The sequence below is a fragment of the Liolophura sinensis genome, chromosome 10, assembly GCF_032854445.1.
Source record: "Liolophura sinensis isolate JHLJ2023 chromosome 10, CUHK_Ljap_v2, whole genome shotgun sequence".
NCBI lineage: Eukaryota > Metazoa > Mollusca > Polyplacophora > Chitonida > Chitonidae > Liolophura > Liolophura sinensis.
This window is the reverse complement of record NC_088304.1, coordinates 9,711,913-9,727,309: the sequence shown is the minus strand read 5'-3', so window position 1 is coordinate 9,727,309 and position 15,397 is coordinate 9,711,913. Positions and strand designations below refer to the sequence as shown.

Here is a 15,397-nt window from a genome sequence, read left to right as displayed (position 1 = left end):
CAAAAAATGATACCGGTGATAATTATGAATTCATATACTTTGGGTTCCAGGGATACCCAGCAGCTTGATTTATACTACATGTATTACATAACGATTTGAAGGCAAACAATGATAGGTACCCAATTTCTTCAAGTGTTTCACGTGTTCACATGGAGTTATTTTAAGCGTATTTCGAGAATATTTGTCACACTACACAGAAATTTGATTTTTTTACTCTGAAGCCACAATGAGAGCTAAGCTAGACAATGATCAATACAGATTTTTATAAAATGCAACTCTTGATTTTTTCACAAAAATGAACCAGGGCATCACTGATGTCACCATGTTCCAAAATTCAAGATGTTCTGATCATATTGCAGACTGTCCAGACTTGTGTGGCGTACATGTGTTTCTGGCCAAATGTAGCCCACAAATTGCATGTACATGTTTGTACATGTACCTACATAGTAGAAAAGTGTAACAAAATTATAACTATGTACTGTATTTCTCTGATAACTCATGTCAAAAACCTTTTCAGTTTACCTTTAAGGAGTTAATAAAGTACCAGGGGCCAGATTGCACAGGTCATTTTTTGCTTGTGTCCAAATTTAAAAACACGTCTAAATGCTTAGTAATTTTGATACTAAAAGGCAAAATTTATAAACATTTGTCGTATAACATTTTATGAGATAATCAAAATTTTGACTTATAGGGGACAAAAATGAGCTTTAAAATTACATGCCTATTAATACCTTTACTATGAGGAGTAGTACTGCAAGCATTACATTGCCCTGGTTATTATGCGTACATGTACATAGCTTCAGCACCTGTGAAGCCAGTGACCTCTGAATATCAGTTCATGATGTTACAATCTGGAGGAAAGTCAAGCTTGTAATCCGAGATGATATCTGCTGGAAGTGTGAACCATGCATGTAGACTCCATTCATGTGCCAGAGGGAAGTAGGGAGGGGAGAGTTATTTGTGTCTCAGCCAAATTGGCCAGATATTTCACTTCTGCTCCAATTCCGCATTCCAAAGATTACCAGTCACATGATCTACGCAGCAGGCCTGGAAGTCTATTGCCATGGTAACCCACAAAACATCTGGGTACAACGTCTACTCTACTGGTACCACTCCCTGCCATTGGACTGACACATGGCCAGATGATCTCAAAAGTGCCCACACACCTCATATGATTCTCTATAGATACCATTAAATCACAGTGCTGGATTAGCTGTGGGAATCACCAGTGCAGAGTAAACACTAACTATGGTGGGGGATGGGACCTTAACATCCACCATTACACCGTCTCCCACACCCTTTGTTAACACTTGGCCCGTTTAAACAGAGATTCTATGGAGTCCACTTATAGTAATATTTCACTCACATAACTTTAGGTGATATATGTCAAAGGGCAGAAGACCAGATTTTGCAAATTTATTTATTTCATTGATAGTTAATGTCTGCTCAAGAATTTTTCACTCAAATGATGGTGGCCAGGCTTTGGAGGAAATGGCGAGACTGTTTTTAAATGACTAAGTTGCTCATTTTTCCTGAGAGATTCCGAGAGTTTGTTTTGATTTCAGGCAGGTATTTTGAGGTGTGTTTAAACGGTTAGATGATATCCTACTGGGAAAATTTAAGTTTCAGCATCAAAAGTAATATTTTACAACATGTATTTGTGTTCAAAATTGCACTTTTTGGTGTCAAAAAGTTTAGGCTGTGTGAAGTCTCTCGTGATACTTTGTGACAATCTTACCTTTTCATAGACGGCGGCGAATCCTTTGCGGTCACAGACGTAGGGCATCTGATGAACGAGGCCAACTTTTGGACTGAGACTAGCAACCATGTCCGTGAGAGTGTCATCGTTCACTGCATCAGATAAAACAAGGCTTCGGTTTAAGTTTGATTACATTTATTTATTTGATTTGTGTTTTACGCCGTACTCAACAATACTTCAATGGCAGCCAGCATTATGGTGGGTGAAAAACGGGCAGAGAGTTTGATTATTAACTTCCTCAAATTCTGTTTTGCATGTAAGACAGGTATCTTTCTGTTACACGACAAAACTGTTCAATTTATGTTTCTACTGACCACACTCAGTTTACGGCCTAAGCAAAGAGGAAGTTTTCACCAGATTATACCGTATTGTATTTTACTGGTGAACTGCACTCTTGTCATTTAACAGCTGGGTACATTCAACTTTGACCCCAGCCTTCTTTCACATCACATTAACAAAAACGTCAACATAAACAAACACAACACAGCACAGCACATTGGAATATATAACACAATATATGAAGATATTTAAACTGGGAAGAATAACGTGTTATTTTCGTTCTTATCGATGTGGTTTGTTTTACACCTGCTTATGACCATGACTGTTCAAGGTGTTCAAACTCTGATGTACACGTAGGAGGCAAAAAAAAAACCAAACGGGGAAAAACATAACATTTGTGGGTGGTCATTTTTTTCTTGTGGTTGGTCAAATGATAAACCCATTTTCCTTTCATACTAAAAGCCTTTCAGTTCCAGTGGATTACATATACATGTTAGGTTAATCAAACAGCTCTGTACTATGTAGGATTAAATATTTATAAGCTTATAGATATGAGTGAATGAGTGCGTGCTTGGGGTTTAATGTCGTACTTAACAATTCCTCAGTCACATGACAACGAAGGAATCCTTAGAGTGCATGTAATGCGCCTCCTTATTGCAGGACGGATTCCCACCGCTCTTTTATCTAGTGCTGCTTCAATGAGACACCTTACCGAAGACAAGTAAGCCGCCCTGCCCGAGTAGTTTATACATGTATATATTTCTGTATTGGATTGGTTTTGAATGCCATGTTCAAGAATTTCTCCCTTATATTACAGCAATTAGGTTTCTGGATGGAATGTACCAGTGTTATTAGACGTCACATATCACTTGTTCAAGAGAATATAAACTGCCTTTTTTTAAAATTTCTGTTTGGCTATTTCAGTCTTCTTAAACATCCTACCCTCTACATCATGGTATAATAAATACGTGAAAATGTGGCAAGAGCAAATGAAAAATTTTCAGAGAAGTAGGTCTAAACTCCAAACTGCCACACTAAAGTGGTGTTTACCGTTACAGTGGTGTTTACCGTTACAGTGGTGTTTACCATTACAGTGGTGTTTGGTGTTTACCATTACAGTGGTGTTTACCGTTAATCCCAAGAAATGTTCAAAGGTCACTCAAAATGTCTCCTATTTTAAAAAGCGTACATCATTAGGCCTCTGCCTCTATTAAAACAGGCCATGACCTTTTCAGCCTCACTGACAGATAAAGGTCTCATTCAGTTTCATAGCTGTGTCACTGTGGGCATTGGAGATGTGGAACAAATATAAATACTTAAAACATGACAGCACGCAGAGTCAACCCAGAGCAGCCAGGACAATCTCATACAATAAGCTGACAAATGGTCAAACCAAACCCATGAAATATGGCCTCTTCAGTGCTACAGATAATTTTTTGTCGGAGGGAGGGGTGGGAATACAGTACTCCCCACTTTGAAAGAGAGGAAGTACATTACTTTCGACTTTCTAAGTATGCAGTACTGCAGAATGCATTTCTTTTCAAATACTCAACCCTTCACTATTTCGGGTCACCAGTAATACACCTGGGAAGTGTGAAGTTGATCAGGCGAAAGGGGGTGAAAAAAAAAACATAGGCCTACATGTGCATACATCTATACCAAGGCAAACATGTACAGAGAGTGTTTCCCTTGTAGTTATATAGGACTACCCGGTATACAAATAGATGTAAGCCTACATATAAATTGCCCCAAAGCACGCAAATCTTTATGCTTGTATGCCTCTTATCTGTAGCACTGGTCTCTTCTCAATTTACCTGGGTTTGGATTTTATTCTGTTACTATAAATACTTAAATAGTAGCAATACATGCACTTCCCTAGCACTATTTAAATAAGCAGAAGAAGGTAAATAAAAAAATAAACAAATAGCCATGACTGGTCTAGAATGAATTAAATGATATGCTGTTACCACACTTAACAAACAGTCATAATCCTAGTTTATACAGGAATACAATATACAAGGCTACAGCATAGAGTGAAACCAAAGCAACCATGGTACTGTGATAGTTTTGTCACTGTGAAAAACGGAGATATGGAACACAGGGCACATAACACACAGTGGCCCAGACTGGCTTAAAGTGTAAAGTGTAAATTGCAAAAGCTCCAAATCTATAAAATCTGGTGAAAAAATGGAGGGTAAAAACCCCAAAGCACAAACAAAGCAATGGTCTAAGCAAAGGGTAGTGTAAGAAAGTCTTAACAAATTTATTTCAATATTGCTATTGATAACATGATTTATATACACACAGTGGTAAATGACCAGAACACTCACCCAAAACAGTGTTTATTTCAAGGGAAATAAAGTATTACTTTGGCATGGACAAACCAACCTCAGTATGGTGTCCCAAGATCAATAGAGCTCTCGGAAACAGGCCAAATGTCCAAATTTGACAATCTTGAAATTTTAGGTCATTTATTGAAACTCATAGACATAAATAAATTTTAAAAGTACCTGTGTACACGATCCTCAAATCTTGTGTAATCCATACCTATCCATGTAGCATAGCCACACCCACGTTAACTCTCACCACACAGAAAGGTGTGGCTGTGAGTCTTTAGACAGATGTGTAAACCAGGTGAGAGCAGGTGTAATTCTGCGTCTTTGTCACTCTTTCATCACACATTCATTATACATGAAAAGACCAAGAAAAGGTGTACAGAGCTGACTGCTTAAATAGTCTACATTAAAAGCTACTGAGGTGTGTTTGTCTTTTTTTTCTTTTTTTTTTTTCACATAAAACAGGATATGCAATCATGGATCCACATACATGTACATGTCATGATACTGGTTTTGTATTATTGTATAATGCTAGCTTCCCGGTACCACCCACTGTTTGATAATACAAACATGTTACCAGGTGTGTAACAAGGTCTCCTCAATGCCCTTATTATTTAAACCAAACACTGTCAGACACGTCAAATTTTCCCTTACACCCTTTACAAACATAGCACAGAATGCTCCTCAACTTTCACATCATGAATTTTTCTTATAACCATTCTGATACATGCATGTTCACCTTAATATGTAGGAGAGAACAATCTTCAGATTGATAAATGTTCATTGCTTACAGGTTAGAACAATTTTCAGGTAGAAAAAAAAGAGAAACAAATAGGCATTGTTTGCAGGTAAGAACAATTTTCAGAACTGTTACTTGATTTATAATTTTATTTGTATCACTGTTTGCAGGTTAGATCTATCTTCTGATATGAGAAACCTTAGTAAATACTCAATGTGTAAATTGTTCACATCAACATTTCTATACAAATATGCATTTGGTTCAGATCCATAGGTACATGTACACAGCTACAGTGCTAGCAATTACTGCAGTCCAAACCGTCTGACCCACATGTATGCACTTGAATGCAGCTACGAACACCTGGTGTTCACCTCCACATGTGGTAGTGTCGATTAAATTGAACATCACAACTTTTAGTCAATATTTATTACAGTACAACTTTACCTGAACATGAATCTACCCCAAGCAAACAAGGCCATTATTTAAAAAAAAAGGTTTGTTGGGTATCATCCCACTGGCCCTCTAAACAAGGGAAAACAAAGAAATTCCCTACCCGCCCACCCTAATTATTCTGATAGATTTAGGTTACTATAAATCCTTACCGAAGGATGGCCTACTGCGCAATATCAAATTATAATCAGCTACTACCAGTAAAATGCCAACAGAAGCCTAAAACGCTAAACTGCCACGACATCTCCAGAAAATATGGAGCTTTTAAAGCCTCTTAACAAACATATCAAATCATTTTGTGATATTATACAGATCTTACTAACAACAATTAATATACAGTCATTACAGTGTATTTGTCATGGCAAGTCATCAAACAACAAATACACTATATGTCCGCTGTGAGTTTGTCCAGCTCATCCTAGCTTCCTCTCCAGCCATACGTGGGAAGATCTGGCAGCAACCTGCTGATGGTCGTGGGCTTTCCCCGGGCTCTGCCCAGTTTCCTCCTGCCACAATGCTGGCCGCCGTTGTATAAGTGAAATATTCTCGAGTGCAGCATAAAAACACCAATCAAATAAATAAATAAATAAATGAACATTCATCCCATGTAAGACAGTATTATATATACAGTACATACTTCCTAATTTAGCGCACGCTGCTTTCTATGCTCATTTTATACGTATATCACTACCATCACGAGCAAATTTTGTACAAAAAATCCTGAATAAGGCCAAGGTGACTGAGGACACAGTGATGAGACAGAGAATGGTGTCAGGAAAAAAAAAAAGCTCTGCCTCAACCTTTGTCTTTATTTATTCATCTCTTACTTGGTGTTTTATGCCCTACTCAAAAATGTTTTACTTATACAAAACTGGGCGAAACCTGGAGAATCCCACACCAATCTGCAGGTTTCTGGCAGGCCTTCCTACATCAGGCTGAAAAGGAAGCCTGCTTGAACTGGACTCAGAGCATCCAATTTTATTAATGAATTCTGATTCTAGGTCCACAAGGGTACATTATTTGTGAGGCTAAGCGTAAATAAGCACCCATGTCGCACAGGATTCAAAGGTCAAACCTGTATAAAACAAGCATACGCAGTAACTCATGTGCTGTACGAGATATTTCAGATCCATCACCTGAACTTGACGGCATGGAATTTTAACATGCAGAACAATGAAACAGAATACTGGACCTACTTAAGCCATACAAGTACAATAGACAATTGAATGCTTTTCAACCAAGAAAACTTATCATCACTAGGAGCTCTGACAGCTATACAAGCACACTACAAATTAGGTCAGAATACCTTAGAGAACAATCTAATTTTAATCTATCTGTCAGGTTAAATCCACGTGAACCTTGCTCTGAACAGACAGGATAAAGACTGATTTCTTGGTTTCAGGTTAGAGTTTCAAGAAAATTAGTGTGGCTCAGTCTTTTTTCTAAGGCTGTTCATTATTTTTTTTCTCCCTCATCTGTACTTCACACTGACGTCAATGGACTGGTGTCCAAACTTAGAACAGATGTAAGATTTTTGACTGTCTGAATTGTTCATTTATTCTGTCAGAGTGACTTCCAGCATGTTTCACTATATGAACGGGAGGTACACGTAAATCTTCGACCCACTGTCTTTAACTGCGATGTTTTCAAAGGGATCTGTCATTTTGGTTTGAAGTGGTATCAATTTTTGTCACAGGAGATAACTGCATGGTCAGAGGAGGTAAATGCACCAAAAATAGCTACAGCTACAGTAAGGACAGTTGAGTAATTTGAACCTAAGATATTTGCCAGTTCGGACAAGGGAATTGATAACTGAATCCCCAATGATACTTCCAATCACACAATTTTACATAAAACATAATTTACCTGATTAAAATGACCTTGAAAAATACACTGATCAACTTCACAGTCTTCTTCTCAATGCCAAATTGTACTTGTATAAGTTCAATAAAGTTTAAGAGACAGTGAGTTCAAGAGAATGAGCGTTCACACAAAAATGAATGGTTACAGGTGATGGATGGGCAGACAGATGACTGACAAACGGACGGACGGACAAACTGACGAATAGACACTAACCCCTATGACAATACCACCAGGCCACTTTTATGGCTACCTGTTTACAACAGCGGAGGAATACAGCAAAATATTACAACAATGGAATAATAGTTAAACCTCGTGTCAGCTGCTGGCATTGTCATTTTGGGCATACAAGCACTTAGGTGACTTTATAAGATCATCTTTTAAAAACACAGTTACCTCACAATTCAAGATTATTTATTGTTAACAAACCAAAATTACCTGGTAGTGGCATAAGATATGCAAATAAACAGCAATCTAAGTACATGTAGATTGAAAATTTAGTGCCTTTTTCAAGATGCATGCACATGCATTTATGAGACAAGGTACTCACACTACATGCAGGTATCATCTACCTGTACAGGGCTAAAACAGACAAATTCCAATACTTACTGCGAAGATTGCTGTCCGAGACAACTATGAGGTCGTATTTGGAGGCCTCGTACGCCCGTATCATGTTATTAATTTTCCCATTTGGCCCTACAATTTTTACACCTGGAATAAGAGAAAGTAAATATGATTAAACAAATATGATTACAGGAAAACACAGTAGTACACGCATACTGCAAATGACCCAACAAATTTCGCCCTCAAAACAAAAGCTTTTTAGAGGCAAATAAATGTTACTAGGTATTATTTTTGGTGCTGAAACCCACATTTTTTCCAGATGGATATCATCCTACCTTCCAAACACCTTTCTAAGATGCTCAAAACTTTCCAAATCAAGAACAATCAGGAAATCAGACTTGGCCCAAACTTTAGGTCATTTAAGGTAATTACACATTACAGTGTGTTGCAATGTGAATCCTTTCAAATTATCTCCCCTATACATGTATATGCCAGCCTGGTGAAGTTTAAGAATGAAGGACGCAGATATCTGCCTTTGGCAAGCTGCACGTATGATGAGCAGTGGATAGGAGTTGAGCTGGATTTGAACATGCAACTGAATTACACAATCATTTACTACAAATCTGCAAGCTGTATTCTTTGAAACAAGTTAACTATGAATTTTACATGTATGTAAAAGTTATATCCAGCCCCTCGTTTAGCATGCTGATGGCCTTTTTTAACATATTGGTGGCCTTTTATAATCCTTCCTCATATTTAAATCCAACAAACTCGTCTACATTCACATACAAATAAATATGGGTGCTACAGAAGAACAAGCATTCTGGAAGGCACAGGATATCCTTATTTACAAGTATGTCTTAATCCACAGCAGAATAAATAAGGCCACAACTATGTTGAAACAAGACAAAAGTATCTTAACTTAATCTGGGCAGACTGTCCGAAAAGGTGCAAATCTTTTGACCCTCACACCTCCCCTCTCCGTCCAAAGAGGACAAATAACAGGCCTTACAAAATTAATACAAATTAAAACAGGGACTGAACCCTTTGCAAGGAAATGGTGAGCTAAATGTTCATGTAGTACTCTCACTCCGACTTTTCACTCTTACACACTTCCAATAACATGTTTAATACTAATAAGGCCTAGGAACTGGCAAGACAATAAAACAAGCAACACTAACATTGGATGATAAATGAGATGAGGCAAGTTCTCTCAGCTCTTCTATTACCCAAAGGCACTGTATTTGGCTAAACTCCTCTCTTCGCAAAATAAGAATTTTTTTCTAAAAAAAATCAATCCCAAACAATCAATATATTGATGTTCTGAGGCAGAAAACAGCTAAATAACAAATTACAGGAAATTCCACTCGACGCTCTCCCGGCACAGTTGCTGAACTGAGGGCTTTGGCAAATGACAATTCCTACCTCCTAATTAACTTTTCGCAGATTCATGAAGGTGATAAACTGATCCATGCTGTTAGGCAACGTGATGCTGGCTAAATTAATTAATCTCAAGTCACAGGCAGAAAAATACATCACAGCCGGTATCAATGCACACATGTACAAGTAACTCTGGGTAAATACTACAGTGGTTTACATGAACAGATATAAATGTGTGTGCACATGTAGAAGGCCACTGGCGCACTGTCTCGGGTTCACTATTATATCCATCATATCCAAACGCAGCAGGAAAATCTTCATTTCACAGGTGTATTTCAAGTGGTGCACTGAATTCCTTTGATTTATTTCACAAAAGGAGGTTATGTCACATGAATATTTCACTTATAAGTGAAATATTCATATAACATAACCTCCTCGTGAAATAAATACCAGTGAGTGCGTGCGCAAGTAATTGCTTGGGGTTTAACGTCATACTTTCACCTATGCAATGGCAGGTACAGAAACCTGTTGTGTACAGAAAATAAGATGTATTTGCACTCACAGAACAGTACCAGAAAGGAATGGTGTTAAACTTACCTATAAATAGTTTAGCATCTACTTTTGGATATTTGGCAATAAGACTTTGGACAACAAGGATGGCTGGATCACTGTCATCCTGGACACAAAACAGCAACTCATACTGAAACAGAGAAACAGCAAACTCTATTAGCATGTACACATGTACAGCAACTCATACTGAAACAGAGAAACAGCGAATTCTATTAGCATGTACACATGTACAGCAACTCATAGTTACTTAAACAGAGAAACAGTAATCCGTATTAGCGAGCAAAACGTAATGTACATGTCCAGCAACTGATATAATAAAAACCCAAGAAACTTCAAACAGTAACAGGTATTAACACATATAGAACAGGGAAACAGTAACCTACATGTATATTTGCCTTGTATACATGTACAGAATTAACTCGCATACATGTAGAAATTGAGACACCGTAACCTGTTTTAGCACACGTACAGCATGTCCTACTGACACTAAAAAACAGCAACCCGTTTAGGTTTTACCATTTATACAGCCTCAAAATAGTGGCCTTGGTGACAATTCCACAAAGCCAACTCAGATTTAATTAAAAGTTCGAAATACACTTTTAAAAATTAGGACGTACAAGTGATATGTTAAGATAGGAATAGAATAGCACAAAAAAAATTAATATTGATCCTTTCTGAACATAAACTCCGGATTGAATGATTTTGTGTAATTTGTGACCCCTGATATTTACATGTAAATGTCCATACAGTATGTAAATATATATGTTTGTACATCAAACAGCAAGCTACGTGTACATGTTTATCTGCAACATCGTACGTTTGTGTTAACCTGTACAGCACCCTGTATTTGTATGTTTATTTGGAACATCGTACATGTTTGTGTTAACCTGTACAGCACCTTGTTTTTGTATGTTTATTTGGAACATCATACATGTTTGTGTTAACCTGTACAGCACCTTGTATTTGTATGTTTATTTGGAACATCACACATGTTTGTGTTAACCTGTACAGCACCTTGTATTTGTATGTTTATTTGGAACATCGTACATGTTTGTGTTAACCTGTACAGCACCTTGTTTTTGTATGTTTATTTGTAACATCACACATGTTTGTGTTAACCTGTACAGCACCTTGTATTTGTATGTTTATTTGTAACATCATACATGTTTGTGTTAACCTGTACAGCACCTTGTATTTGTATGTTTATCTGCAACATCGTACATGTTAGTGTTAACCTGTACAGCACCTTGTATTTGTATGTTTATCTGCAACATCGTACATGTTTGTGTTAACCTGTACAGCACCTTGTATTTGTATGTTTATTTGGAACATCACACATGTTTGTGTTAACCTGTACAGTACCTTGTATTTGTATGTTTATTTGTAACATCATACATGTTTGTGTTAACCTGTACAGCACCTTGTATTTGTATGTTTATTTGTAACATCACACATGTTTGTGTTAACCTGTACAGCACCTTGTATTTGTATGTTTATTTGGAACATCGTACATGTTTGTGTTAACCTGTACAGCACCTTGTATTTGTATGTTTATCTGCAACATCGTACATGTTTGTGTTAACCTGTACAGCACGTTGTATTTGTATGTTTATTTGTAACACCATACATGTTTGTGTTAACCTGTACAGCACCTTGTATTTGTATGTTTATTTGGAACATCACACATGTTTGTGTTAACCTGTACAGCACCTTGTATCTGTATGTTTATTTGTAACATCATACATGTTTGTGTTAACCTGTACAGCACCTTGTATTTGTATGTTTATTTGGAACATCACACATGTTTGTGTTAACCTGTACAGTGCCTTGTATTTGTATGTTTATTTGGAACATCGTACATGTTTGTGTTAACCTGTACAGCACCTTGTTTTTGTATGTTTATTTGGAACATCACACATGTTTGTGTTAACCTGTACAGCACCTTGTATTTGTATGTTTATTTGTAACATCATACATGTTTGTGTTCACCTGTACAGCACCTTGTATTTGTATGTTTATTTGTAACATCATACATGTTTGTGTTCACCTGTACAGCACCTTGTATTTGTATGTTTATTTGGAACATCACATATGTTTGTATTAACCTGTACAGCACCTTGTATTTGTATGTTTATTTGGAACATCGTACATGTTTGTGTTAACCTGTACAGCACGTTGTATTTGTATGTTTATCTGCAACATCGTACATGTTTGTGTTAACCTGTACAGCACGTTGTATTTGTATGTTTATTTGTAACACCATACATGTTTGTGTTAACCTGTACAGCACCTTGTATTTGTATGTTTATTTGGAACATCACACATGTTTGTGTTAACCTGTACAGCACCTTGTATCTGTATGTTTATTTGTAACATCATACATGTTTGTGTTAACCTGTACAGCACCTTGTATTTGTATGTTTATTTGGAACATCACACATGTTTGTGTTAACCTGTACAGTGCCTTGTATTTGTATGTTTATTTGTAACATCATACATGTTTGTGTTCACCTGTACATTGCCTTGTACTAGTATGTTTATGTATTAAATGTATGCAAATTGAAATGAACACACAACAATGCGGCAGCAAAGATACATAGTAATGCAATTTGACTCAACAACAAATTACACTGTACACGAATATTAACTTTTTACATGTCCAAATACAATGTGCACACATCATTTAAAGTGCCACTCTGGTCAGAATACAAATTGCTTAGAAATATTACACTGATATGAAAGAAATATTACGGAGTAATCCTAACACTATGTTTCAGTAGGATTTTGATGAATAACACTATTAAACCCATATAACTGAAGATTACTTGATAAACAAAATCTTCGGCTGTGTCCGTAAAATTTTCCTGATGTGACGTGATAGTATTCCCTGTATGACGTCGAATCAGGCAGATGTGACATCAAGTAAGGCATTTATGCTGGGTTGATGCCAAGAGGGCAGCGTCATTTGTGGATATACATCAGCGATTGATGATGCCATGTGTTCGTGGGTCATGTCACACCAGGCAAAGTGGAAGGGGCAGAAATATTTTGTGTCCGTATACTCGAAACGTACACTATCGGTTTTAATTCACTGCAATACTTTCACAATTTAGGGAAGCAATTCAGACTATCCCAGTCTTTATCAATTCACCTAGCTTTTAAGACACGAATGTTTTGACGCCAAAGTAGCTCTTTAAACATACATGTATTTTGAAGTCATGATTCCTGTAACTGCCACAGAGTTCTATCAACGCCTAGCTTTATTTGAAATGAAGAAAGCCATGGCTTGAATGCCTTGTGTTGCATAATAAGGTAATGATGAAACAGATTTGAGGAATGCTGAACAGGTGGATAATATGAACACTGAAATGACAATGGATCTGTATTATATTTTATAGTTTAGTGTATGTCAACGGCAAGTGAATACATTTAAATGTACACAGAGTGTAGACAGGTAAAACTGTTCCAGAATAAATCAATGATACAAGTGAAGCTCAATAAATAGTGACCTGTTACCACTGACACAACTGCACAGCATGGGGAGTCATTCTGTAGTCAAGTAAATATTTGTAGTGATGAGGTTATGTTTATGTTACATGTATGTTACAGGCATCCTGGTACACCTGCACATGTACAGTAGTTCTACAGGCAAAATATACATGCATAGGCAGTACATGTTGTATTTACCAAGACAACAAAGACAAACATGATCTGAGAACACAGAACTGAACATAGTCTATCCTACTGAATAAATACGGAACACATGAAGAACTATAAATCTTCAAGGTTTTAAACCTGTAAAGCACTTTATCTTCAGTGGAATTTAAGCATATAATTATCACAGACATCTAACTAAAAGCTTCATAAAACTGTGTAGACCATTTTTCTACATCCCATAGTTCTCTCTGAATGTTTCAACACATTGGTTGCAATGGTGGTTGAAAAGGTTAAGATTTAGAGTACATATTACTTCATTTCAACAGGAGATGTTTTTGTCAAAGAAAATTGTTTTGTTTTATCTCTTATTCTTGTTTATTTTTTATCATTATTAGTTATCTATTTCACACACAAAAAACATTAATATACTTAACAAAAAAAAGTCTCAACTTTAGGTCTGAATCACATATGGCTGTGTTTTAGTGAAAATAACCGTTATGTAATCATATACATAACACATCTGAAGCAACACATGTTCTAACTAAAACATTCCCACAACAAATATTAATTCAAAACTATGAATATGACATGTAAGGTCTTTGCAATAAGTTCATCTTTATTCATATTTATTCATCTGATTTGCATTTTTACGCTGTACTCAAGTATCTTCTATCTTTATCCATAAAGTAAGGGCGCAAACATGCATCCTGTAGGTGGACATATATACTGCATGCATACCACATGGACAATCATTGAGATTTGGGATAATTGCAAGGTTTTCTTGTGCACATCTATTTAATCAGTAATGTTCCATTAACCCAATGGCTGACAACACACGCAAGCTAATTAGCTCCACTAATGATTCACACCAATGTGAACAAGAAAAAGAAGAATTCTGATATTCAATATATTTGATCTCAAATTCATCTTATTAGCAATTCTTCCACACCAGTAATCTGCCAGAACAGACTTCATAACTTGACAACCAAAATAAATCCGTATATAAGTAACATGACCAGGGGAGACAATCTACTTGAGTCTAGTCCTGCTGGGCTTTGAAACCCTATATATGTATATGCAAAGAACACGCCTCTTGCTAAATACTGTCCTTACTAATACTTTAGCACTGAGATCAGCCTGACATGTACACAGCTTGCTTCTGCATTAACCGCTCTGAACCCTTACACTTGCTAGCCTGAAATTCGATCTTTTCACCTGCGCTGTCTTGAGGTGTACTCCACAAACACACTTCCCTGTGATCTTAAAGTTAATCCACATGAATCCACATTCATATGACCTGTTTATATTATAAATTTATAAAATGATTTATATAATGATTCCATCACTATTACTGCCCATCTTGCACCATCCAAACATTGCAAACCACTATTTTCTTATCACCTTAGTGCGTTCCTTGGGACTTGGCTAATCATCTACTTTTTTTTTCCCCACATGACTCTCAAAATGTATCATAATTTTATTGGTGAAGTTTTTTAGTTTTGTTGGTTTTCTTGGTTAAGTCCAGCTGGATGTTGATGGACCAGTTACACTGATGTTTATAACTAGGATGTTATGCTTTTTTCTTTTTTCGCAAACAGCTAGGCGTAGGTGACAAAGAGTCACGGTTACTTCAGGGTAAACAAAGATGTATGCGGTACAGCACTGACATGTTACAGACAGCACAATCAAGGAGATCAAATTCCAGGATTGAAACAGGAAGTTTCACACATCTGTATTTCAGGGCCCGCTTGCACAAAAAAATTGAAGCGACCATCAATTGTAAACCCTACAATCAATGATTGT

General features: G+C 36.7%; 1 protein-coding gene across 1 annotated transcript in view; it reads right to left on the bottom strand.

The window, feature by feature from the left end:
- Nucleotides 1-15,397, bottom strand: part of LOC135476111 (ceramide glucosyltransferase-like) — a 42,642-nt gene that overhangs the window by 6,746 nt on the left and 20,499 nt on the right. Inside the window, exons 3-5 of the mRNA XM_064756012.1 lie at nucleotides 9,965-10,067; nucleotides 8,033-8,134; nucleotides 1,739-1,851 (exon numbers count right to left, since the gene is read on the bottom strand). Of these exons, the coding sequence (XP_064612082.1) occupies nucleotides 1,739-1,851; nucleotides 8,033-8,134; nucleotides 9,965-10,067 (318 nt within the window). The remainder of the gene's footprint in view (nucleotides 1-1,738; nucleotides 1,852-8,032; nucleotides 8,135-9,964; nucleotides 10,068-15,397) is intronic.